The following is a 25,125-nucleotide window of genomic DNA, read 5'->3' as shown; positions in this document are numbered from 1 at the left end:
AATTTAACAGTTCTTGCATCATAACATTTCTAAGTATAATTTCAGTGTTCTGAAAATTCAGTGTTCTGACGCACACCTGGCCATTCCCAGACTGCCTGCCAACACCCTTCCTCTGACACCCACCTGTCCATGTCCGCTTCCGGGAGGAGGTCGTAACAGCCCTCCGTGTAGTCGTTCTGCAGGCCCTGGCGGTCGGGGAAGTAGTCGGTGGTGAGGGGGAGGCACGCCGGAGTCGTGAGAGACTTCCAGTCCACTCCAACTGTGCAACAGAAGCCTGGCACTACAGGGGGGGCAGACAGTGTCAGAACTGCCTCGTGTAAACGGGGGAGGCACGTGTGGTCGCCACGGTCAAGCGTGGACAGAGGCGGGCAGGGAGGGGAGCCGGGGGAGAGGGAGGGGCGGGGGGAGTTCATGGTGCAAGGTGACAAAATTTCCAGGCACGGGGATGGGGAGGGAGAAAGAGAAAGAGAGAAACAGTTTGTTAGACAATGCAATGCGCGTGCTGCTTATTCAGTCCCATCATGCAAATGGGATTCAAGCTGATCCTTTCGTTTTCTGCTGATTGTGAGCTATAAGCTGCGATGGCAAGGAGGTTACCGCGGGGCAGGCAGAGGCACACATCGAAGCGGATCACGTCCCTAGAGCAGGAGCGGGCTGGAGCCCGAGCCTCTCCTGAGACGGCAGAGGGGCTGGCGGAGCGAGGAGGAGAGCTCAGCTGGATTTTGGAGCGAGCAGCACACGGTAGCAGAATTTAGGAATTCTTTCGGAATTGCAAAAATAAGCCACAGATCCAAAGGGTAGGAAGAGAAATCAGGGTGCTTGGGACAGTTATAAGGCCGGAAGTGTAAGCGACTGAGCTGAACCACCTAGAAAGGAAAGCTTCGGTGGGTAGGGAGAGTGGGCCTGACCACAGGGGTCTGCCCCCAAATTGCCTGCTCTTTGGTTAAAGTGGGGTTTCTCCACCTCGGCACTACTGAGGTGTTCACATTGGATAATTCTGTGTTGGGGTGGGGAGGGGGGCTGCCCTGTGCATTGTGGGATGTGGAGCAGCACCATGGATGCTACTCACTGGACACTAATGGCATCTCCTGGTTGTGAAAACCAAACATGTCTGCAGATACTGCCACGTGTTTCCCGGGACATCATCGCCGCCCCCCCCTCCCCCGCCCCCCGCCCCCCGCCCGCCCCAGTGGAGCATCAGTGAGCTAAGGGAATAGGGCGGCTATTTCTTGAAGTTACTGAAGTGAAGATTATTTCCCAAGTCTCTGTACAAAGGTGTGAAATGAAACAGAAACACTCCACGCCTCTCCCCTCAGCCCCGGGCGAGACCCCATACACCTTCTTTGCACGGCTCTGTGTCCCTCAGTGAGGCTGACCTCTGCTGCCTCAGCAGCCCTCACCCTGCCTCCTCGGGGCAGCTGTGCTCACCAACCCCTGACACAGCGGGCCAAGCCTGACCTCCCAGCGGTGACAGGCCCAGAGCCCTCTCTGCTGAGGCGACTTTCCAGCAGGTAGACACACCCCGACCAGTGCAACGGGTCCCACCGAACCCGGGGCTGCGGACAGGAGGAGGGCCGTGTGCTCAGTCAGAGCAGGAAATATGCCCCATCAGCTGCCTTGGGGAATCTGATCTGACCTACAATCGGCCCAACTCCATGACCCACACAGGCCTTGGGCTGATTTTTTGTTTCAATTTTACTTTATTATGGAGAGAACATTTAAGACAAGATCCACCCTCTCACGCTTTTTCAAATAAGTGCACCACACAGTATTATTAACTTGGGCACACTGTTGTACCGCGGAGCGCTAGAACTTACTCATCTTGCGTTACTGAAACTTCACGTCCATGAACTAGCAACACCCCATTTCCACCTCCTCCCTAAGCACCTGGCAACTACCATTCCGCTCTTCGATTCTATGAGTTTGACTATGCACAGGTCTTGTTAACTCATTACCATTTCAAGAATTCAAAACATAGCCCTGGCCGGGTAGTTGGTTGGAGCATTGACCTGATCGGCCAAGGATGTGGGATGCGTGGAACAACAGATCAATGTTTCTCTCTCTCTTCTCTTTTCTCTCTCTCTCTCTCTCTCTAAAATCAATCACTCAATAAAAAAATTGTTTAAGTTATTTGTGGATTGTCAACACCCCCACCTCCTCTCCACCTTCCCCAGCCAGCCGCCCCTCTTACTTGGGTCGGGAGAGGTAGAGACACTGTCCTCTAGCGAATCCTTATTCTGGGTCCTGGGGTTCATCCCTATGGAAAGATGAAAACAGCTGGTTTTAATGAGGCTCATTCTTCAAGAAAAGCTCTGACCAGTCATGGTTTAAAAAGCCCCAAACTAGAGGTAAAGATGAAGACATAAGCCAAGTGCTGAGGATTTGCAGCAACACGAAGGAATCAGTCACGGAAAAAGGATCACTCTAAAAATTGGGAACGAGCCAGAACGTGACTCTGGGGTTATCAATACTATTATTCTTTGCCCACTGAGGCCTTGCAAAAAGCAGCTTACCACTTACAGTAAGAAAAGGGACGTATTCCAAAGTCATTTTAAACGAAGTAAAGCCATCTTTAGCACACATAAAAGCAATCTTTAGCAAGCATAAAATAACCTAAATTTCATCCTTCCCCAAATCATGGCTGTTTGAAGTATGATGTCAAAGCTCACTACCTGAAGAGAAAACACACATGATTTCACCTATAACTAGGCTGAAAGAAAAACAGGTTCTTTGAAATACAATTTATTAACAGAAACGTAATAGAACTCATTTTAAAACACACATGTAAATATTTAAATGTTCCTTTCAAAACATGAAATCAATAAAAAAAAAATACATTTTTAAAAATATATTTTTATTGATTTCAGAGAGGAAGGAAGAGGGACAGAGAAATAGAAACATCCAAGATGAGAGAGAATCATTGATTGGCTGTGTCCAGATCACTTGGCTTCTCCTCAGGGCTTAGCATAGTGCCTAGTGTTCAAGAAACATTTCGGGAACGGGTAAGAGATTAGTGGGTAATGAAGAGAGCGATCTGTGGGGATTGAGGATGGCTGAAAGGAGTCAATTCCAAACCAAGCAAGGCAGGAAAAGACCGTCCGATGCTGTGAGGAAAGGAATCCAGTTAACTGTTCCAGAATCAATGCTAAAGGTTTTAAGAGAGAAGAAAAACCTTCAGGAGAGAAAGCTAACCTCAGAAGGCTCTCGGCATTCACTCAGCTCCCTGCTGTGTGCCAGGAAGCATTTTAAACTCTAGAGATACAGCCATAAACAACAAAAAGGAAAGCTCTAGCCCAGTGGCGTGGCTCATAGGTTGAGCATCGACCTATGTCACGTTTCGATTCCCAGGCCAGGCACATGCCTGGGTTGTGGGCTCGATCCCCGTGTGGGTTGTACAGGAGGGAGCCGATCAGTGATTCCCTCTCATCGTTAATGTTTCTGTATGGAAGGGCAGTTAGCAGGCTTCGGAGCTAATTCAGGCGAAAGATGATGGATGTTACGGTGTTACGTTGGACCGAGCGAGTGGTGGAGGTGATGGTAAGATTCTAGATCTATCCTGAAGGTAAATCTGACATGAACTGCTTATTGCACATGGCAACACAGAATGATTTGATCGCGTTTCTTTCCGTGGCTGGCTAACACGAATGACCAGGAAGCACAAAATCAAAGGTGGGAGTTCAATGCTACAGATCACCTCTGATGACCCCTGACCCTTTTGAAAACACATGCTACTGGTCATCAAGGGACAAGGCAAGAGTAAGGATGAGCCTGCTTCTCTACATTACCCATACATTACCCAGACAACAGTACCCGAGGTGCCCACGCCTTCTCTACGGTGAGATGCTAAACATTCTAGAACATATCTATGTAACTGAACACTCGCAGGCAAAGTAGAGTAACTCTGTGGGTCATTCAGGTGCTTCTCACACATGGCCGCTTGGCCTTGGAAGTGTACGTTCACTTGTCAATACATGTGGGGCGTGGGGACAAAGTGGGGGCGAACAGAGATAAGCTCTTTCAGGTGAGTGGAGCGACAAACACAGAAGCGATGGGATCAGAACGTGCCAAGTGGGACAACGGGGTCACGCGTGTGAAGCGCAGTGGACACATGCCTAACAGGTCCTGGGAAGGCATGGGGAGGAGACAGGAGCACCAGAGGGCCGCAAAGGAGGGGCGCTGTTGGAGCTGATGCATAAAGACCAAGCCGACATTTCCCACGCAGAATCAGGGGTTGAAGAAAGAGAAAAAGCATGTTCCAGACAGAGGCAAGCCCACCACCTGGGCCTGGGCCCTGACCCGGGATTGAACCACGACCTCCTGGATCACTGGGTCGACGCTCAACCACTGAGCCACATGGGCCGAACAAGAAATGCAAAGAAATAAGAGGACAAAATACACCACACTGTTCCCCTCAGGGCCTCTCCTAGTTGTTCTTATGGAGGGGTCCCCCCCGCCCCCCCCCCCACACAATGGAAACCTCTTTCGGGAGCAGAGATCTCTCCTGCCCTGGCCCTGGCCCTGCCCTCAACACCAAGCTCCCAAGTCGTCCTCGGTCACGACTGGCTGACAGACCGATGATAAATGTGGCTTGACCAGCATGTTCCCGGCTAAAAATGTACCGTGCGGCCCATTTATAATTCCATGCATTATAAAGCACTGCTTCTAAATAGGTCGCCCCAAATTGTGGCTGACATGATCCCAAAATAGACGCGGCCCTTCCTTCTGGTCCCTGGGCGAGCCTGCTCCGAGCGTCCCGGCTCTGTCGCCTCCTGGATCGGTTACCTGCGCCGCTGTTGCTAAGCAGGCCGGCAGCAAGCTCTTCCGTCCCACCGAAGTTCAAGAAGGACATGCCGTCGCCAGGCTGGCGGGAGGAGCTGTGCCTGCAGGGAAGAGCCCAGCCACCTGGCTTAGTGCAGATCATCACCTCCTTTATCCTGCTCACCCTGCATCCCAGGGGTCGTCATCCAAAACAGGACTGGCTATTCAGCCACCCAGTCCCAGGCTGGCAACCACTGGGATCCGTGTCACAGGCTACCAAGCCGTGGCGCATGGTCCGTGTGCCAGCTCTGGCCTCCTGTGACCAGCCCCTCCTGCCCTGGCACCTTACTTGCGATTGCCAGGCTAGACCGCCTGCCCTTTCTGCTCTAAGCCTCCCCTGCTAACACCAACAGGAGGATGTGAGGTGCTCAAATAGAGGCAGCAAGTTAATCTGGTAGAGATGGTCACGTCGGTCTATATCTCTCATCCATCCCAGGGGATGCTGAGGTGAGTGAATGGGGTCGAACACTGCTCTTTGCAAAGTGTTGCCTAAAGCATCACAGTGAGTCCAGGCGTAACCCGGGCTCATGCTTGTCCAGGCTTCAATGGCTTTCTTCCTGGACCGAGTCTCTTTGGATGCCTCTAACGCAGTGGTTCTCAACCTTCCTAATGCCGCGACCCTTTAATACACTTTCTCATGTTGTGGTGGCCCCTCAATTTCATTGTTACAAATTGAACATAATTAAAGCACAGTGAGATTAATCACAAAAACAATATGTAATTATATATGTGTTTTCCGGTGGTCTTAGGTGACCCCTGTGAAAGGGTTGTTCGACCCCCAAAGGGGTCGCGACCCACAGGTTGAGAACCGCTGCTCTAACGCATTTCAGAATTCTGGTTCAAAAAGGCTTGTTTTTAAAAACGCAGACCTTGATTTCCACCGTTTTTAGCACTGATTTATTCTAAATTCAGCAGTGAGATTTCTCAGTGACCAAAATGAAAAAAGCCAGAGGCTGCCTGCCCAACACACACAGCAAGAATCACCGGTCTCGGCACCCCTTGCCAGCCTTGACCAAGGACTAGAAGGCATTCATGTCTGAGGTGTACAAACTGGGCTCTGAATTACACCTCCACTAAAGCAGGGCCTGGGCAACATTTCTGGCAAAAATGTCAGGCCGTTTGCTTTGAACGTGGCCCATTGAAGGGAGTGACGCTGATCCTGATCTCACACTGTCTCTTCCAGTCTCATCAACGTGACACTGTGCCAGTGGTCTGTTCTGCGCATTGTCTTGGGTGCCGAAGGGTGGTCTCGGGGTACCGTCCGGAGCCCTGCGCACATTCTCACCTTCCAGCAGCTTCATGATAGGCTAACTCCAGCAGCTCTGCAGAGGAGTGGGTGGGGTCCCTCCGCCCGCTGCCCTGCAGCTCCGCCATGTTCTGTCGGGTCTGGTGATGGATCTGGATGGCCTCTCCGGATGGTCCTACCCAGACAAAGACCCACTGAGCATCATCCCCACCCGATAGCTCGTGCTGTGCACTTGGCGTCGACCTTCCTCCCTTCTGGCTGCCGGGATGCGGGTGTTGCAGCCATTGAAGGATCACACCACAGACCACACACACAGAGGCACGGTATCCCCGTGGCCCTCTGGCTCCCAACAGGATGTCTGCTCTTCAGAGCTGAACTCATCCTCCCGTGTGGCCTCGTGTTTGTCACTCTGTCCAGCCTAAGAATATTCGAGCCTCTTTCTCAGGCGTGTCCAACTGAGACACCACAGAGAAATACAGAAGTACAGGAGGCAAAGGCCCTTCCCAGGAAGGTTAGCACAAACCACATGAAAAGGACCACACAACTGAAACACCAATGGCTCCCCCAGCCGGTGTGGCTCAGTGCGTGAGCATCAACCCATGAACCAGGAGGTCACGGTTCGATTCCCGGTCGGGGCACATGCCCGGGTAGTGGGCTCGATCCCTAGTGTGGAGCATGCAGGAGGCAGCCAATCCATGATTCTCTCTCATCATTGATGTTTCTCTCTCTCCCTCCCTCTTCCTTCCTCTCTGAAATCAATAAAAATATATTTTAAAAAAGAAACACCAAGGATTCGACTAATATATAAGACAGCAACAACTGTGACTCGAAGCAGAAGATACATAAGCGCAAAAAAGGCGAGTAGGAGATCATCAGAATTAGTCCAGTCTGCTTCCTAGAGAAGGAAGTTTCAGAGCATTGAAGTCAGCGAGGCTGAAAGAGAGGAGGTCTAGGTGGAAGATAGGATCCGTGTGAAACCCAGGCGTGCAAGAGGCAAGACACGTGCAGGCGACGAGCTTGGGAAAGAGAACCTCTGAAGATGGCGACAGTTGGGGAGCCCGGCAAGGGAGGGCCCGGCGATGCGAGGCCCAGGTGGGCGGAGGATGCAGCTCTGGAGATACTGTTTCAGTGAAGTGCTGCGTGTCGGGTGTTTGGAGGAAAAGCACAGAAGCAAGAAGAGCGAAGAGTCACGGGAGAAACACCAATGGTCCTTCTCCCAAGAGAACACGAAGGGAGCCAGTGGGAAAGCAATGGGAAGAAAGAGACGCCGAAGAAACAGGTCATGTGACTGACTATGATAGCGATCAGGAGGGCGAGAAGGGGGCTGAGAATGACCCCCAATGACAGCCGAAAGAACCAGATCCACCGCTCACTTATTTAACACTAACGCAGGAAAATGATAATAATAATAACAACTAGACGTTCCCAGGCGTTCAGCAGGATGGCTTCCAGGAAAAACCCTGGCGTTTCATGCACCTGTCCCTTCCCAGCCCAGCAAGAGCCCATTCAGCTGCAGGTGCATTCCAGCCACAGCTGCATAAAACCCAGAGAGAGGCAGGAGAGGGAGGAATGAACGAGAATGAGGGCCATCAGTCTTAGGAAAGAAAGCAGTTGGCAAAGCACAGTCTCTTTCAAACAGAACAACAGAAGCCCTCGGCTCCATACCGCTCACTACAGTCACAAAGCCCATTCCCAGGTGTGCCCTTGGGGTCCTCACGAGAACCCCTGAGGTAGGCAAAGGGGGGCGTGGCGACCCCATCTGACAGGCGGGGCACCAGGTACCAGAGGAGTTTGGATACTTGACCGCAGCCCTGTGGTTGGTTGGCGCTGAGGACCAGGCCTGGGAGCGCCCGGCCACGGCTCTTTCCTGAGCCACCAACTCACCCACAGGGAAGGTGTGCATCCAGCGCCTCCTGTTGGACGTGAGCTTCATGGGCATCCGTGAGGGGGCGAAGGGGTTGATCAGCGCCCGCTGGGGTGCGCAGCCCCCCGGTCGAACGTGCAGCATGGATTCCGCGCTGCCCACGTGGAACCGCCCTGGCGCGCTGGAGTCTCGCTGCGGCGGCTCCACCATGTTCTCCAGGGCATCTGCCGGTTACGGTAGAGGTGAGACACGGAGACAAGCACAGAGCCACAGAGGAACCAGAACCAGGCAGCCTGCTCTGCCAAGGCTGCCAAGAACCTCGGACAGCACGCATGCCGAGCAGCGAGGGAAATGAGTACAAGCACCAAACCAGGGAGAGATGAAACTGTGGGTGTGTTTACTTTTTAAACACTTCGTCTCGGTCCCCAAATGACTGGCCAGTGAAGCCACACCAAACTGATGGGGAGGACCACACATCGCCTAGACTTAAAGACCCTGCACTTCAAGCTGGTATACGTCAAGGGCAGGACTTGAATTGCCTCCCGTGGAGATGGGGTGGGTATGTTCTGCATGTGAGAGGAACAATAAAATATGTATATTTGGATGAACAACGGGCCAGACCCTGGCCGAGACAGTCCATGTGTTCGCTAAACCTGCTTGGTTTTCCTCGTAGGCACACAGACGGACAGCTCAGGTGGTTTGTACTCACTGCACTGGCATGGCAGTCATTACAACGTGGACTTACATCTGGCCACAACCCCCCACCCCCACCCCTCACCGCAGGAAGGAAGCTGCGCCCAGCTCCGCCCAGCTCGGCCGGGCCTCGGCTCTGACCTCGCGTGCTGGTGTAGCCCAAGGAGCTGCTGACTTCATACTGGTGCAGGTGGGGGAGAGGGATCATGAGGGTGTTGGCGCTCCTGCCCAGGGAGCTGTCATCGGAAGCCTGGCTCCTCACTTCCTCCGTGGGCAGCGCCCGGCTGGGCACGGAAGGGCTGGAGGAGACGTCGCAGGAGCTGGCACTCTTTCGACTGTGACTCTCCTGCTCGCGCACAGACCTGACCCGGGAGAGAGGACAAGTTACCGCCAAGGAAGGGACGCTGCCCCCAAACCTGTCACCAGCCCAAGCTACTTGGGAAACCAATAACAAAAGTCCCCAATAAGCCTGGCCAGCGTGGCTCAGTGGTTGAGAGTCAACCTATGAACCAGGAGGCCACAGTTCGATTCCGGTCAGGGCACATGCCCAGATTGCAGGTTTGATCCCCAGTGTGGGGGCGTGCAGGAGGCAGCCAATCCACGATTCTCTCTCATCATTGATGTTTCTCTCTCTCTCTCTCTCTCTCTCTCTCTCTCTCTCTCTCTCTCCCTCTCCCTTCCTCTCGGAAATCAGTAAAACTATATATTAAAAAATCCCCAATGAGATGTCCGAGTGTCCAGTAAAAAGCAGAAGAATGCGCTCCTATTAGGGAGAATATGTTACAGCAAACAGCTAACAAAATGGCTGACCCAGAGAACCTGATGATCTATAAGGCAAGCCTCCTATTTGGCTAATTTTTTAAAAATAATTCTTTATTATTGAAAGTATTACATAAGTCTCCTTTTCTCCCCCGCACCCTCTCCAGCCCGCCCCCACCCAACCCCAGGCTACTTGGCTAATTTGAATTGAAAACATTTTCGAGGTTGCTCTCATAAAGGTCCCCGCCAGACCGCAAGCAGTTTTTATATCCACCCCCAAGGGAATCGGGCAGAAAACCTGCAGGTGGCGAGGCGCTGAGCCCGGGATGGGCCTGGCAGCCTGAACACTTGAGCGTCGTAGGCATCATAGTCTACTTGGATGGGCAGGGCATTCTCAGCTTCTTTTGGAGTCCCAAGAGCTGAAACACACAAATAACATGAACTGTCACCAAAACTCATTTCAACCAGATGCCTTCGGAGGGTCTTCATCAAAATCTGCAAGACATAATGATCACCATCATCATCATCATCATCATCTCCCCTTGGGGAAAAAAGAAAGAGAGAGAGATGCCCTGACCAGTGAGGGGCACTTGGATGGGCATCCTGCTGTGCACCAAAAGGTTGCTGGTTCGATTCCTGGTCAGGGCACAGGCCCAGGTTGCAGGCTCGATGCCCGGTAGGCAGCAGGCAGCCGGTAGATGTTCTGCTCTCACATCAATGTTTCTCTCTCTCCCTCTCCCTTCCTCTCTCTCTAAAAATTAACAAAAATATTTTTTTAAAAGGATGATAACCATTCATCAGGTTGTTGAGACACATGACATATGTCAAAGGATGCAGGAAGAGTATAACACTAAGTAGAGGCGAGATGATGGCAGTACCTCATTCTTCTGTAATCCCACTCTTACGATATCATCTTCCTATGGGCATTTCGTACTTTCAAACGTTCTCCCTGACCCCTACAACTGGCCTGTCATTACCACCCATCTTGCAGCTGATAGGACAAATATATAAAGGTGGTTTAGGAACCCAGGTCTTCCAACGTGGCTGTGAACTGTTATGTGAGCTCACATCCTCTGTTGCCATGGCAGGCTGACTCTTTCTAAAGAGATGAAAGGAGGAAGATACTCACATGTGTCACGGCCATTTTTCGCTCTCTCGGAGGCAGGCTGAGGATATAAAGAGAGAGTTAATCGCTCCCCTCCCTGCTGTAATAGGACTGACCACAAGGCACAGCGTGCAGGCAGCCACTCCCCAGGGGGGAGACCGTCTCACCCCTGACACTGATGGGAAGGCGGGAGCCCACGCCAGGCGCCTGCCTACCGTGGCCTCAAGCCCTGCCAGGGCCTTTCCTCCCGCCTCACACCCTGTTTGCTCTCACAACTCTACCCAGGGGGGCCCCGGACCCCACTTCACAGGGGAGGCTATTTAATTCCAGAGAGAATAAGGGACTTGTTCAAAGGCACACAATTAGCAGGTGGCAGAGCCAAAGTCTAAGGTCAGCTCTTCAGACTCGTAAGAGTGGCATTTTTATTGGCTGCAAATATATTCCATCGAGTGGATATTTCATGGTTTATTTAGCTATCTCCTTATTATTTTCAACTTGTCACTATTATGACTAAAACTAGCCCAGCCGGCGTGGCTCACTGGTTGAGCGTCAACCTATGAACCACGGTTCATAGTAGGGGGCGCGCAAGAAGCAGCCGATCAATGATCCTCTCTCAGCACTGGTGTTTCTATCTCTCTCTCCCTCTCCCTTCCTCTCTGAAATCAATAAAAACATATTTAAAAAACCCAAAACACTAGACCAAGGTCTATTGACATTCAATGTCCTCAGTTATGTCCTGAGACCACGTGGCCGGAAGTAAAATGTGTCAAATGGCATGACCATTTGCACTGCTCTTCATACACACGCTGAACTGCTTTTCATAAGAATCAGACACGAACCAGATACTCAAACACCAGTTTCACAGACTTTTGGTATAATTATTAATAGGTTTTAAACCTATTCGGTTTGGTAAGCAAAAAAATGAGTCTCACTCCTGTCTGAACGCGCCTTTCTTTAATGACCTGCTAGGATGTGATCTTTTTAACGTATTTCCCCTTTGCTGCAACATGTGTCCCTGTCTTTGTCCCTGCCAGTACCTGAGAGGTCTCAGTGGGTGAACACACCAGTCACATCATAATAAAAATAGTTTTTATTATTAAAAACTAAAAATAGTTCTTTGTCCATATTTTTGCCAAAGGTATTTCTTACATACGGGGGTTTGCCTTGATACTTAATGTGGGGAACTGTAAAAAGTTCTAAAACAATTTCTGAAACTCATTTATTCCCCGGGGGAAAGGGAGTATCTCAGGACCAAAATAACCGCCTGGGTGTGTGACAGTCCCTCAAGGCTCTGCTGGCGGGTGACACCTACCTTCTTTCCGGCCAGTTTTATCCGGGGGGTGAAACTGTTACAAAAGAGCTGGCTTTTGGAGGTGTAGAAACTGCGAAAGAAACAAACAGAGTCATCAATCTAAACACCCCTTTTAAAAATATATATATATTATTGATTTCAGAGAGGAAGGAAGAGGGAGAGGTAGAAATATCAATGATGAGAGAGAATCATTGATTGGCTGCCTCCTGCACGCCCCCTACTGGGGATTGAGCCCACAACCCGGGCATGTGCCCTTGACTGGAATCAAACCCGGGACCCTTCAGTCCACAGGCTGACGCTCTATCTACTGAGCCAAACCAGCTATGGCATGAAACCCCTTCTTTTTTAAACCTCAAGACACAGCTGAAATCGCAGCCCTGGATCAGCCACCTTGTGAATGCCTTTGGCTCAGGTTTCCCTGGTCTCCATGATTCTAACTTCTTTTGTAATTACTAGAAGTATTAATTATGCTTTCAATTGTGTTTGTGCTAGTTCTGATTCCTAACTGGATTAGAATCTCCATCTTCTGGCAGAGATAAATCTATTTATACCATAATTTTTCACCCAGATGCTTGGCATGATGCTGGGCCCTGACTGGGAATCAAACTGTGACCTCCTGGTTCATAGGTCGATGCTCAACCACTGAGCCACGCTGGTCGGGCATGTACATAGAGAAGCTTTAGGCAAATGTTAAAAGCTTTGGTTTCCACGTCTTGACAAGAGACTTTACAGAGAAAATGGCAAGGAAGTTATGTGACATTCTGGTCACATACCACGAGTCAAGATCACGCCCACCTGTGGTTGATCCAGTGAGGAATATTATAGTCGTCGCCCAGACGGGAATCGCAAGGAGCACTCCGGTTGTGCAGCTGCAAGCAAGAAAGTCAGGCACAGATCAGCTACGAAAACAAGTAGGCCACGCAACTGCTCCACTTCCGTTTCTCTTTTTCCTTCTTTTCGTCTTTATTGCTCATAGCTCCTCCTTTTCCTCCCATTCACCTCTGCAGCCTGCCCCCGTCCTCCCCCGCCCTCCAGCCCAGCTCTTGTTTTTAATGAAAACTATTCTCAAGACCATCCCGGCCCTGGGAACTGGCCTTCAGTAAGCGATCCAAAACCGAATTACCTTGAACAACGGGACAGCATGTAACGGCTGCTCCCCCATGCACACCAAGTCCACACCAATTCCTAAAAAACAAAACGAAAAGAGTTTGGGGAGAGGTGAGGCGGGGAGAGGCAGAGATCAGTGCGCCAATCTATTACCGAGGTTATCTCACTGGGTGGGGGCCTGGGGCAGAGCCAACTTTCCGTGCCACGATTTACAACCCCGTGTGCTGCCCTACGCAGCAAAGTACGTAGATGTGTTTTGTTCTTTCTCTGTCCTGTTACCAAGTCTGTCACACCTGCCACTATTTGGTGCTCGACAGTCAGCCTCTGCCTGCCTTGCAGATCACGATTTGTCACACAGACAGACAGGCCTCCATGACCAGGGTCAGACAGGGAAAGGAACCTTGTCATCTCCGTAAAAAGCCAGACGATCCACGTCACTTAACAGGGCGTCTTTACTGGCAATTGGGATTTCCGTTCCCAGCCCCATCCTGTTGTGGAAGCACAGATTAAATGGGGGCCCGGGGTGCGAGTTGGGGAAGCACAGCACCCCATGGAGGGAGGGCTGCACTGGACGATCTGATGGGACTTCCCAGTGTGGCTGATGGACACTGGTTCCTGGAAACCATCACCCCCAGAAGGGCTCCCCAGTGTCAAATATGTTTGGGAAACTCAGGGTACCAGTTATGCCCTTTAGAGATAAGCAGGGAACACTGACATATTAAAATCTGAAATTAGGGCCCTAGCTGGCGTGGCTCAGTGGATACAGCACTGGCCTGCAGAATGAAGGGTCCCAGGTTTGATTCCGATCAAGGACACATGCCCATGTTGTGGGCTCGATCCCCAGTAGGGGGCCTGCAGGAGGCAGCCGATCAATGATTCTCTCTCATCATTGATGTTTCTCTCTCTCTCTCCCTCTCCCTTCCTCTTTGAAATCAATAAAAATATATTTTTTTAAAAAAATCTGAACTTAGGGAATGGGCCTAAATGTATATGACCCAAGTTCTCCCAAACCACTTTGACCATGGAATTCTTTGTCGCCTGATACCACTCACACTCCCCGACCTCCGATGCACAGAGCCAGGGGAAGCTGAGTTCTAAGAGGAAGTCAGCAGGACCCAGGGAGCGTTACCGTTATCTATCATCCGCTGCTTGGTCAGGATCATGAGTAGACGGTCCACTTCGAACACACCCACCCCAGGCGTGATCACCACGGACATCTGCCCAGTTCGGTCAAAGTTGCGGTTGATATAGTGCTTGTCAAACACTGGAAATGAAGCAAAAGAAACCCTCCAATGGAGATGTTACAGCTTTTGGGAAACCAGCCACGGGCAAGTCCCTCTCTTCTCGGAGCATTTTACCTGTATCGCTACCACAGCAACTGCCACATGCTGACCTGGTTTCTAGTTGGTCACACGCATGCCTGCCTCTCCCCTTTTACATTAAGAACTGCCTCACACAAGACTATGTCACTGTCGCCTTCGTTCATTGCTCTCCATTGATACTTGCCTTGTGCAGCCAGCCCTATAGGCTCAAACTTCATGTCATTAGTGTCCACAAATGAGGCAGCATTAAAACTTCTAAGAATAAAGTACTACTCTGGCTGGTTTGGCTCAGTGGATCAAGTGTTGGCCTGCAGAATGAAGGGTCCCGGATTTGATTCCGGTCAAGGGCACATGCCTGGGGTGGCAGTATCAATCCCTAGTAGGGGGCGTGCAGGAGGCAGCCGGTCAGTGATTCTCCCTCATCATTGATGTTTCTCTTTCCCTCTTCCCCTCCCTTCCTCTCTGAAATCAATAAAAATATACATTTTTAAAAACAGAATCAAATACTAATTTCAGTCAATGTTTAAAAGAGATGGGCCAGAACCGAAAGTTAATTTTTATTTCTGGCCTGTGAAATTCTCACTATGGAAAATCAGTGATATCCAAATATGACAGAAGCCTCGTTAATGAAAGACCCCAGGCTCTGGAATGCCCAGCGCCCGAGTGCAGGCCGTGGGAGGGTGATATGCACAGTGAAGTGCCCACACGGGGTCCCTCCCACCACTGGTCGGCGCCAGACAGATGCCTAACCGGGGCTGGTCCGATCAGATGCTCTCTGCGGGGAACGTGGCATTCGGAACAGAGAGCAGAGCCGGGGTTGCTGGGACATGAACACAGTTCGAGGAATTCCTGCCGCCGCACTTCCCAGAGCCACCCTGGTCCCCACATTCTTCGACATGGGGTTCAGGCCTTTCTCGGCTGCCCCACTGAGCCCCTGTACCTGTAGAGTAAATTTCCCTTTTTGTTTAAATGAATTTAGGAGGTTTCTGGTATTTGCAAACTAACAGAGGAACGTAGGGACAAACATCAGGAAGAAATCCCGCCACGCGCTTAACAACGGCCGCTCTCGGAAGGAGCCTGGCAGTGGCGGGAAGGGGAGAATTTCTTCACTATCCCTCTCCATGACTTCAATTCTAGGCACACAGGTCACTTCTGTAATTTTTTTAAAAAGTTGATTGAAAAAATTGCCTGGGAGCAGCTGAGGGCTGGGGTGAAAAGGAGTAAGAATATAGTTTAGTAAAACAAAGAGCCCAAGAGGATCCCCCAGCGCTTTACTCTGAGGTTACCCTGAGAAACAGATGAGAACAGCAAGTTAAGTTCCCAGCAGGAGACCTAAGAGCTACATTTGGGCCGTCAGAAGTTAATGCTTTCAATTAATTGGGGGGGGGGGGGTAGGTGGTGTGAACATCACCAACCAGGCCTGGGTCTTTGGCATCGATACAGAGAAGTTCAGAGTCATGCGGTCAGCAGGATGCCTGCTCATGGTGGCGCTCAACTCACTCACCATTGAAGGACAGGTTGATGGCCTCTAGGTAGTTCCCTTGTGCTGAGGTAGAATTGTCTCCTGGAGGGAAGCCCTCTGAAGCGAGAGACACAAGAGAGGGAAAACAGCTCATGAGAAAGTCTTGTAAAGCAAGTGGCAGGTGCCTGGCTCCACAGGACACCCCCACACCCTGCAGTGGGGACATTACTGGACCTACTGCATGTGTAATGAACAATCGGACCCAACCAGAAGCAGAAACCTGGGCCCACTGGCTCAGTGATTGAGCATCAACCTAGGAACCAGGAGGTCACGGTTCGATTCCCGGCCAGGGCACGTGCCCGGGTTGCAGGCTCGATCCCCAGTGTGGGGCGTGCAAGAGGCAGCTGATCCATGGTTCTCTCTCATCGTTGGTGTTTCTATCTCTCTCTCTCCCTTTTCCTACCTCTCTGAAATCAATACAAAATATAAATATATTTTTTAAAGAAACCTGATGGAAGCAGAAACTACACACAGCACTGGAAGGGGAACAAGCATGAACTTCTTCTCCCAGCCTCGTCCTACACCTCTCTTCCCCGCTGCACCTTCTACCCCATGGATGCAGTACCTGCCTGTTCCAGTCGCACCAACACTGGATACTGGATGAAGAGCTTTTTAATGGTCACCAGGAGTGACGTCCACTCTTCTCTCCTCTCATTCTGCACCACCACTCTGAAAGGAGCATCATCATGAAACAGATATCAGCCAACTACTACTCACAGGACAGCAGGTCCCTTAGAGGGTTGCAAGGAAAGGAGAAGAGAGATGGGATTCCCAAAGTTAGGGAACTTTATCAGACAATTATAAGTGATAAAGTCAAGTACATTTAACAAATATTAACAAAGAAATGTAACCATGTCAATTGCCACATAGATTGAAATGAAGAAAATATTTTAAAATTGCCTTGGCCTGGCTGGTGTTGCTCAGTGGTTACAGTATCAGCTCGCACACCTAAGGGCTGTGGGTTTGATTCCCAGTTAAGGGCATGTACCTGACTACTGACTCAGATTCTCCATTACGTCAACACTTGGTGGGAGGGGAGAGAAGAAAGGGGAAATTGCTTAAGCAGACCAAACAAAAAAGTTGTTTTGGAGACAATTAAGGAAATCTGAATGTGTACTAGATATTGGATAATACTATAGAATTATTATTAATTTTGTTAAAGGTGATTATGATAAAAAAAATTATGGGTATACATGTGACTACACTGTGATTATACATGGAAATGCCCTTACTCTTGAGATATGCAGAGGAACAAAATGTTATAATATCTATAATTTACTCTCAAACATAATTTAGCCACAAAAAGAACAGATGAAGCTAATATAACAACTGTTAAAACCAGGCGTTGGGTATACGGGTTCATTATATTACTCATTCTTTTCTGCAAGTTTGAAATATTTCCCACAAAAAGTTTGGGGAGTCGAAAGGCAATGTAGTATCCTGGAATGGACTGTGGAACAACAGAGTACGTAAATGGAAAACTGGTGAAATTGAGAAAAGTCTGAAACTCAGTGAATAGCAATGTTCTTGTAGTTTTGACCAACGTACCTTGGTTATGACATGTTAACAGAGAAAACTGGGGGAAGGGTATATGGGAACTCTCTAGATTATCTTTGCAACTTCTCTGTAAACCTAAAATTACTCCAAAATACAAAGGTTAATTAAAAAAAAAAAAGTTAGGAAAGAAACCACCAAGAAACAAAGAGAGGGGTTTCTAGTGAAGGACCCAAAACATACTTATAAAAGTCTTCATAGAATCGCCCCTTGTGATCCTGCCGAATTGAGGCTCGGTTTACCTCGGGAAATTCATCTGAAACAGAGAAAACAAAGATGAGATTGAAAAGAGAGACTCAGTTTCTCTGCTCCCATGTTTCTGGGTTGAACATTTGCATCACAAAAATAAATAAATAGCATGATGTGTCTATGAAGTTGGTTTAAGATGAATCACAGCCCATAGACTTCTTGCGCCCGCTAAGGGACTGTGCTATTTGCCACTTTACCGACCATAGAACAGGGAGGGTGAGAAAGGTGGAGCAAAGGGAAAGAAGATAATAAGGAATGAATGAGCTTAACAAAAAAGAACTAGGAGAAAGACGTACTCACCAAGCGATTTTGCATCATAGAAAGTTCTAGAAAATAGGACCACTGTCACTTCATGACTACAGTTCTTCTCCTAGGCATGAGTAGAGAAAAAGAAGGCTCAGGTTTATTCCATTTCCTTCCACATGAAGCGGCCCGCATGAACGCAGCGTTCTCAGTGCTAGGAGGCACGGTGGGTAGTACAGTCTCAGAGAACATCAGGTAATCACAGGTTGCACAAGGCGATGAAGAGAGCGCTCCTGGATTCAGCCCTGGCACTGAGACTTAGCACTACGTGACCCTGGGCAAGTTCTCTCAAGCTCCAGGCACGTGGTAATGCTTTGAAAGCTGCAAATTAAAAAAAGTAGAGGTCCCTGCCTCCCAGCTCTTGATTGGCATGAAATAGACCAGCCCAGTGTCTAAGGATCATGGTATTTATATCTGCGTCAGTGTTGTTGTTTTTTTAAAAATAATGTTTATTGATTTCAGGGAGGAAGGGAGAGGGAGAGAAACATCAATGAGGAGAGAGAATCATGGATCAGCTGCCTCCTGCACGCCCCCTACTGGGGATTGAGCTCGCAACCTGGGCATGTACCCTGACCAGGAATTGAACCGTGACCTCCTGGTTCATAGATCAATGCTCAACCGCTGAGCCACGCCGGCCAGGCAGTGTTTTCTAATTTCTACATACGTGCAGTTTAGGGAACGTGAACAGAACTGCTGGTGGTGGATGTCAGACTCAAAGACACCCCCACATCCTGTCACTGTTATAGGATGAGGACGGGGGGCTGCTCGAGAGGCATGGGTTGAAGCCAAGGCAATGCATTCCCTTTGGACTGGGATAGGGACTAGTGAGAAGAAGCACTCCCATGCAGCCTGGAGACCAATGTTCTGGAAGTGGAGTGTTTACAGGTGGCATGAAATTTGGCTTGCAACAGGGAGCCCGCCTTCCAGGTCCAAACTCAAAAGTAAACAACATTCTAGCCCCTAAAATGTATAGTTAAAATAATAATAATAATAATAATAATAATAATAAATGTATGGTTAGCTGCTGTTTCAAATACATGTATCCAATCTCCGTAAGTTCTCTGAGAGCAAGCACCATATTTCTATTTTCTTTAACCTTCAGAGCTGGAGGACATTTTCCCTATGTTGCTGAGGAAAGAGAATGAGACTTAGATGACATGGAGACCCAGACCCTACTGAGAGCTGACTATGTGCAGCTAATTTAAAACACCTTGTGAGTTAGTGACTATTATTATCTCCAATCTATAGATAAGAAAACGGAGGCGCAGAGAGACTGAATTCTTCTCAAATATAAAGAAGCTACTCAGAGCAGAACCATAATTTGAAACCCAGTCTATTTGAATCCAGACTCCATGCTCTTTTCTGCTACATGTGTGACCTCAAATACTTCTTTTTAACAAATTTTTTTATTTATTGATTTGAGAGGGGGGGGGGGGGGCATAGATTTGTTGTTCCACTTGTGCATTCACTGGTTTCTTCTTGGATGTGCCCTGACTGATGATCAAACCCACAACCATGGCATCTCGGGACGACGCTCTAACCAACCCAGCTACCGGCCAGGGCCACTGTTTCTTTTTCTTACGTTGTTGCTCTGGCTAGAACTTCTAGGACAGGGGTGGGCCAACTTTTTGACTCGAGGGCCACAATGGGTTCTTAAACTGGACCGGAGGGCCGGAACAAAAGCATGGATGGAGTGTTTGTGTGAACTAATATAAATTCAAAGTAAACATCATTACATAAAAGGGTACGGTCTTTTTTTTTTTTTAGTTTTATTCATTTCAAACGGGCCGGATCCGGCCAGCGGGCCATAGTTTGCCCACGGCTGTTCTAGGACAATGTTGAAAACTAGTGGTGACAGCAGGCATCCTTATACTATTCCTGATCTTAAGGGGGCAAGTTATCAGTCTTTCCACATTGGGTATATTAACTATGGGTTTTTCATAAATGCTTTTTACAATGTCAAGGTGATTAAAGTAATTTAAGTTGAGTCTCATCAACTTAGGCTTTAGCTAAGATACCCCAATTAAATACAGTTTAATAGAAACAGTGTATTTTTTAAATCTGCATTGAAAAACATTTGCTCAATGAGACTGAGTGCATAAGGGGAACCATACCTTCCACTTGGTAAAGAGATCGGCAAGGAAACCATTCACAGCTTTCTCAAAATACAGATCCCCTGAAAAGGAACAAGAAGAGGGTGAGGACAATCTGTCATTCTTGCTGACAATTAATTATCTCAGTAAAGTCGCAGGAATGGGACTAGTCCAAGAGAAGGTGGTTCTGCTATGTCCTCAAACGAGATCATAAAAGCCAGACATACAAAAGGGGTTTCAACCTAGACTTTCTACGGGGTCAAATTCAGCATTCACCTCACTCAGTGAGAGGCCATGGCTTCGAGGTAAAATGCAAGATTGGGAAAGCTCTGACGACTGGAAAATACGGTGGGTCTTCAAAATGAGAGAACCATCTGATTTCCAAACATGACCATTTTCATAGGGATGCTTGCAGTTCGTTAGATAATAAGGTGGACCCTGGGCATTTGCTGAATGACCATTTTCAGTTCCTGCTGTTTTTGAGTGATTTTGACGACCCGCAGGAAAAAAGGAATTTATAATTTTATAAAACACAAATCCGAATTGCGTGCACCATGAAGCTGGTGTGTTAGACACGGTATCCATACTGCCTAGCACCTTTACTGTTCTCTACTTGTGTCGTCGTTCTAATAAAATGAGATTTCTGGGATGATAGGACGAGAAATGAAAGATAGCAAAGAAAATATTGGTTCACAGAGTCACTCTCTCTATGACTTTTGACCCTATAGTCACAGGACAATTAAAGATCTATTGGCATTGAGTGTTTGTGCTTTAGTTTATCTTTTTGTTTACCTTTTAACGCTTTGCCACATGTCATGTAATTCAGTATATGGAAATATATATAAATTGTTTGTTTGTTCTAGCATTTGAGAATTTGTAAAAATCCCAGGGACACGTCGTGAGAGAATGTCAAGGGCTTACTGTCAATGATAACAGCTGGGGAGAAACCAGAAACTTCTCCCCATTAGCAGTGACAGCCAGCATTTAGGGACAGTACCATAAATATCAAAATCCCACATTTCACAGCTCATCTGAATAAATATGTAAACCATAGCCGACGTAGAACGGAACACCACCTGAAATAAACGAAAACATGACTGCATTAGAAAAGCAATGATGTAGAGTTTCAGCTCGCCATTCTTAGTGAACTCAGTGGTTTTTAGCATAGTCACAATGTTACGCAACCATCAGCACTAATGCCAGGACATTTTATCACTCCGAAAAGAAAAACATACCCACTAGCAGTTACTCCCTCCTACCCTCTTCCGTGTCTCTGTGGATCTGTCTCTTGTGAACACTTTACATAAATGGCATCATACAATCTGTGGCCTTTTCTAACTGGTTTCTCTCCCTTAGCATAATGTTTTCAAGGTTCAGCATGAATCATCACTTCCTTTTTTTTTTTTTAAATCCTCACCGGAGGATATTGTTCCGTTGATTTTTAGAGAGTGAAAGAGAGAGGGAAAGACAGAGAGAAATATTGATGTGAGAGAAACACATGATTGGATGCCTCCTGCAGGAGCCCTGATAGGGTCCGGGCTGGGGAGGAGCCTGCAACTGAGGTACGAGCTCTTGACTGGGATCGAACCCGAGACCTTTCGGTCCACAGGCCAACGCTCTACCCACTGAACCTAGAGCCAAACCAGCTAGGGCTCATTCTTTTTTTAATGAATAACCTTCTATCATATGGCTATACCATACTGTGTTTATCTACTCATCAGCTAATGGGCATTCCTGGTTGTTTCCACTTTTTGCTATGTGAATAATTCCGCTACAAACATTTGTATGCAAGTTTTTGTGTGAATACATATTTTCAATTCTATCGGGCATGTACCTGCGAGTGTAATGGCTGGGTCATTTGGTGATTCTATATCTAACCTTTGGAGGAACCGCCAAATTGTTCCACAGTGGCCGCGCCATGTTACATTCACCCCGGGAGTGTGTGCAGGTTCTAATTTCTCCCCATCCTCTCTAACACTTGTCATTTTCCTTTCTAAAATTTTTTATCGTAGGCATCCTAGTGAGTTTGAGGTGATAGCTCAGTAGGGTTTTGACTGACATTTCCCTAATGACTAATGATATAGAACATCTTCTCATGTGTTTATTGGTCAATTGGGCTGTTTGTCTTCCTTTTTTAAAGTGAATTAATCAGCCTTAACCGGTCTGGCTCAGTAGATAGAGCGCTGGGCTGCGGACTGAAGGGTCCCAGGTTCGACTCTGGTCAAGGGCATGTACCTTGGTTGTGGGCACATCCCCAGTAGGGAGTGTGCAGGAGGCAGCTGATCGATGTTTCTAACTCTCTATCCCTCTCCCTTCCTCTCTGTAAAAAAATCAATAAAATATATTTTTAAAAAAATAAAGTGAATTAGTCATTTACTATATTTGAGTCTCTTTCAAAGATACTTTAAAATGTTCTAGTTAATGTCGATTATAACTTTTTCTATCGTATTTTAGTATTTATGTAGATATATAGCCATATTAATGTTGCCATTCTTAATTTAGAATTTGGGGTGTTTTTTTATTATTTTATTATTAAAAGTTTTGAACATACAAAAACGTTTTTTAAAAAATCATACAGTGCCCTGACCGGTTTGGCTCAGTGGATAGAGTGCCGGCCTGCAGACTGAAGGGTCCCAGGTTCAATTCCAGTCAAGGGCATGTACCTTGGTTGCGGGCACATCCCCAGTAGGGGGTGTGCAGGAGGCAGCTGATCGATGTTTCTCCCTCATGGATGTTTCTAACTCTCTATCCCTCTCCCTTCCTCTCTGTAAAAAATCAATAAAATATGTTTAAAAATAAAATAAAATTAAAAATCATACAGCAACCACCCACATACCCACCACCTAAATCCTATACTGAACATGCCACCCATCACCATCTGGCCATCCCTCGCCATCTATCAATCAACCCACTGTATTTTTTCTATATAAAAATAACTTATAGACATTAATACTCCCTCTCTTTTTATGTTTGCTACTTCTAAAAATTTGGAGGCTGGAAAACCAGGTACTTGAACCGGTTATAAAGTTTATCTAACAGCAGAGGGCCTTGTGCCACTCATTATCAAGTTTTTGCTTGTTTCTCTGTTTTGTTTTTATTCAGGCCTTAGACATCACGATATGGGGAAACGAAACCAAAAAAAAAAAAACCCCAAAAACATTTTCTCCATCTTACCCTGGTATCTTCACTGATATAACCACACATGACCTTCTCATTCTTGACCCACAGCTCACCAGCCTGTGCCCTGAAAGGAGAAACACACACACAAGTTATTGCAAATCTTACATGAACCGTGAAGACATGGTGCTGACTTCAGGGCGGCTCACTCTACTCTGTTACTTCTACCCAAGTGACCTGGCCAGCTACGGATTTCCAGAGATAGTGCCACGGACGGATTACACAACATGAGGCCTTCCTAGAGCATGCTGTATATGCACAACAGAACTCTTAATCTGAGCGTCCACAGACAGCACGTGGGTCTAAAAAAAGGGCTACAGGGAAGCCATGAACCCTCTCCAGTGATGCAAATTTTGTTCTGGGCAGAGTACTGCAGCTTCTGTCAAATCTTAAAAGGGTCCGTATGTCACAAAAAACAACTAAGAAGCAGTGATGAGCATTTCTGCTAATCCCAGTTTTAACACAGTCAGTTTCAACAGAAACAAAATCCATCTTAATATCAGGATTAGAAGATAGGCAGTTAGAAGGCAAGAAGGGACAGAGGCCTATACCCGTGGTCGGCAAACTGCGGCTCACGAGCCACATGCGGCTCTTTGGCCCCTTGAGTGTGGCTCTTCCTAAGCCGTAGGAGTACCCTAATTAAGTCAATAACAGTGTACCTACCTATATAGTTTAAGTTGAAAAAATATGGCTCTCAAAAGAAATTCCAATCGTTGTACTGTTGATATTTGGCTCTGTTGACTAATGCGTTTGCCGACCACTGCCCTATACGATGGAGGTCATTCTAGTGAATAATTTTCATGGCAACTTGCTATTGTGTTTTGGGGGCTTGTTGTTTTCCCCTCTGCCGCTTGTTAAGACTGTAAAATGGGTAGAACAGTGAAAGAACACGGCCTTTAGCGCTGACCAGCCCGGAGGGCAACCAATCAATGTTCCTCTCCCACATGATGTTTTTCTCTCTCTCTTAAAAAAAAAAAAAAAAAAAAAAAAATCAGTGGAAAATATCCTCAGGTCTTATGAGTCAAAACAAACCCAAGACAGCCCAGCCAGTATGCGCAGTGGTTGCGCATCCAATTTATGGCTGAATCATAAAACATCCCTTTTTTGGGGGAAAAATTCCCTTACCCTTTTTTTCTTTCCCAATTAAGTAGTTCAGACCAATCAAACAGCCCTAGTTGCTGGTATAAAAGTTCTTTTCAAAACGATCCTGGCTAATAAATGTAGAAAGAATGACTGAATTAGAAAATCACCATTTCACAACAATCATCAATGGATAAAACCATTAGGTAAAAAGTTGATGGGGAACTTCAGGCTTCATCACTGGAGCCCACCTGTCAACCTTAACATGATTAAGTGAGCCAACCAGGTGCAAATATGCTTGTACGTGTGCAACAAATTTCAGGAAAGACACAGTGTCTTCTAAGGAAAAGGATTATATATTTCATTATACACATCTTTGTACCGACAGCTTTATTATGTAGAAGTCTGCTTTTTTAATTTAAAGGGGGGGGGGTCTATTCTAAACAAAGTGAAATATAGAAATAACTTTAATAAATCAAGAGTAGTTCAATACAGTTAAAAAGGCAGAACTAGCCCCAGCCAGTTTGGCTCAGTGGATAGGACACTGGCCTGTGGACTGAAGAGTCCTGAGTTTGATTTCGGTCAAGGGCACATGCTTGGGCTGCAGGCTCAATCGCTAGTGGGGGGGTGTGCAGGAGGCAGCTGATCCATGATTCTCTCCCATCATTAATGTTTCTATCTCTCTCTCCCTTCCTCTCTGAAATCAATAAAAATATGTATTTTTAAAAAAAGGTTTAAGTATGTTCATCTGAGGCTTTTTCCAATTCTAAAGTTGTGAGTCTAGACCTCCTTTGTTACCGAACACCAGGTGGCTTCAGCAGCTGCCTGGACTCTTGTGCATTTGGGGGGGGGGGGTTTTGGTTTGTTTTAGCCGGAAGAGAACCTAACATTTTAAACTACTGTGTATTTCATTATAGGGAC

The 25,125-nt window shown here is 47.6% G+C and overlaps 1 protein-coding gene across 10 annotated transcripts in view; it reads right to left on the bottom strand.

The window, feature by feature from the left end:
* The window catches only part of DEPDC5 (DEP domain containing 5, GATOR1 subcomplex subunit), a 61,868-nt gene that overhangs the window by 27,984 nt on the left and 8,759 nt on the right, over nucleotides 1-25,125 (bottom strand). For 4 of the 10 annotated variants that reach the window (XM_059676966.1, XM_059676965.1, XM_059676969.1 and 1 more), the window contains exons 8-26: nucleotides 23,122-23,191; nucleotides 20,945-21,023; nucleotides 19,969-20,030; nucleotides 17,852-17,921; nucleotides 17,486-17,558; nucleotides 16,314-16,417; nucleotides 15,731-15,805; nucleotides 14,034-14,168; nucleotides 12,921-12,982; nucleotides 12,593-12,666; nucleotides 11,798-11,867; nucleotides 10,510-10,546; nucleotides 9,679-9,799; nucleotides 8,763-8,983; nucleotides 7,949-8,152; nucleotides 6,104-6,239; nucleotides 4,783-4,880; nucleotides 2,192-2,257; nucleotides 124-307 (exon numbers count right to left, since the gene is read on the bottom strand). In XM_059676966.1, coding sequence (XP_059532949.1) covers nucleotides 124-307; nucleotides 2,192-2,257; nucleotides 4,783-4,880; nucleotides 6,104-6,239; nucleotides 7,949-8,152; nucleotides 8,763-8,983; nucleotides 9,679-9,799; nucleotides 10,510-10,546; nucleotides 11,798-11,867; nucleotides 12,593-12,666; nucleotides 12,921-12,982; nucleotides 14,034-14,168; nucleotides 15,731-15,805; nucleotides 16,314-16,417; nucleotides 17,486-17,558; nucleotides 17,852-17,921; nucleotides 19,969-20,030; nucleotides 20,945-21,023; nucleotides 23,122-23,191 — 1,941 coding nt within the window. The remainder of the gene's footprint in view (nucleotides 1-123; nucleotides 308-2,191; nucleotides 2,258-4,782; nucleotides 4,881-6,103; nucleotides 6,240-7,948; nucleotides 8,153-8,762; nucleotides 8,984-9,678; nucleotides 9,800-10,509; nucleotides 10,547-11,797; nucleotides 11,868-12,592; nucleotides 12,667-12,920; nucleotides 12,983-14,033; nucleotides 14,169-15,730; nucleotides 15,806-16,313; nucleotides 16,418-17,485; nucleotides 17,559-17,851; nucleotides 17,922-19,968; nucleotides 20,031-20,944; nucleotides 21,024-23,121; nucleotides 23,192-25,125) is intronic. The other 6 variants (XM_059676968.1, XM_059676971.1, XM_059676972.1 and 3 more) reach the window with 4 other exon arrangements.

This window comes from Myotis daubentonii, chromosome 19, assembly GCF_963259705.1.
Source record: "Myotis daubentonii chromosome 19, mMyoDau2.1, whole genome shotgun sequence".
Taxonomy (NCBI): domain Eukaryota; kingdom Metazoa; phylum Chordata; class Mammalia; order Chiroptera; family Vespertilionidae; genus Myotis; species Myotis daubentonii.
The sequence above is the reverse complement of the archived record's forward strand: the minus strand, read 5'-3'. Positions and strand labels throughout refer to the sequence as shown.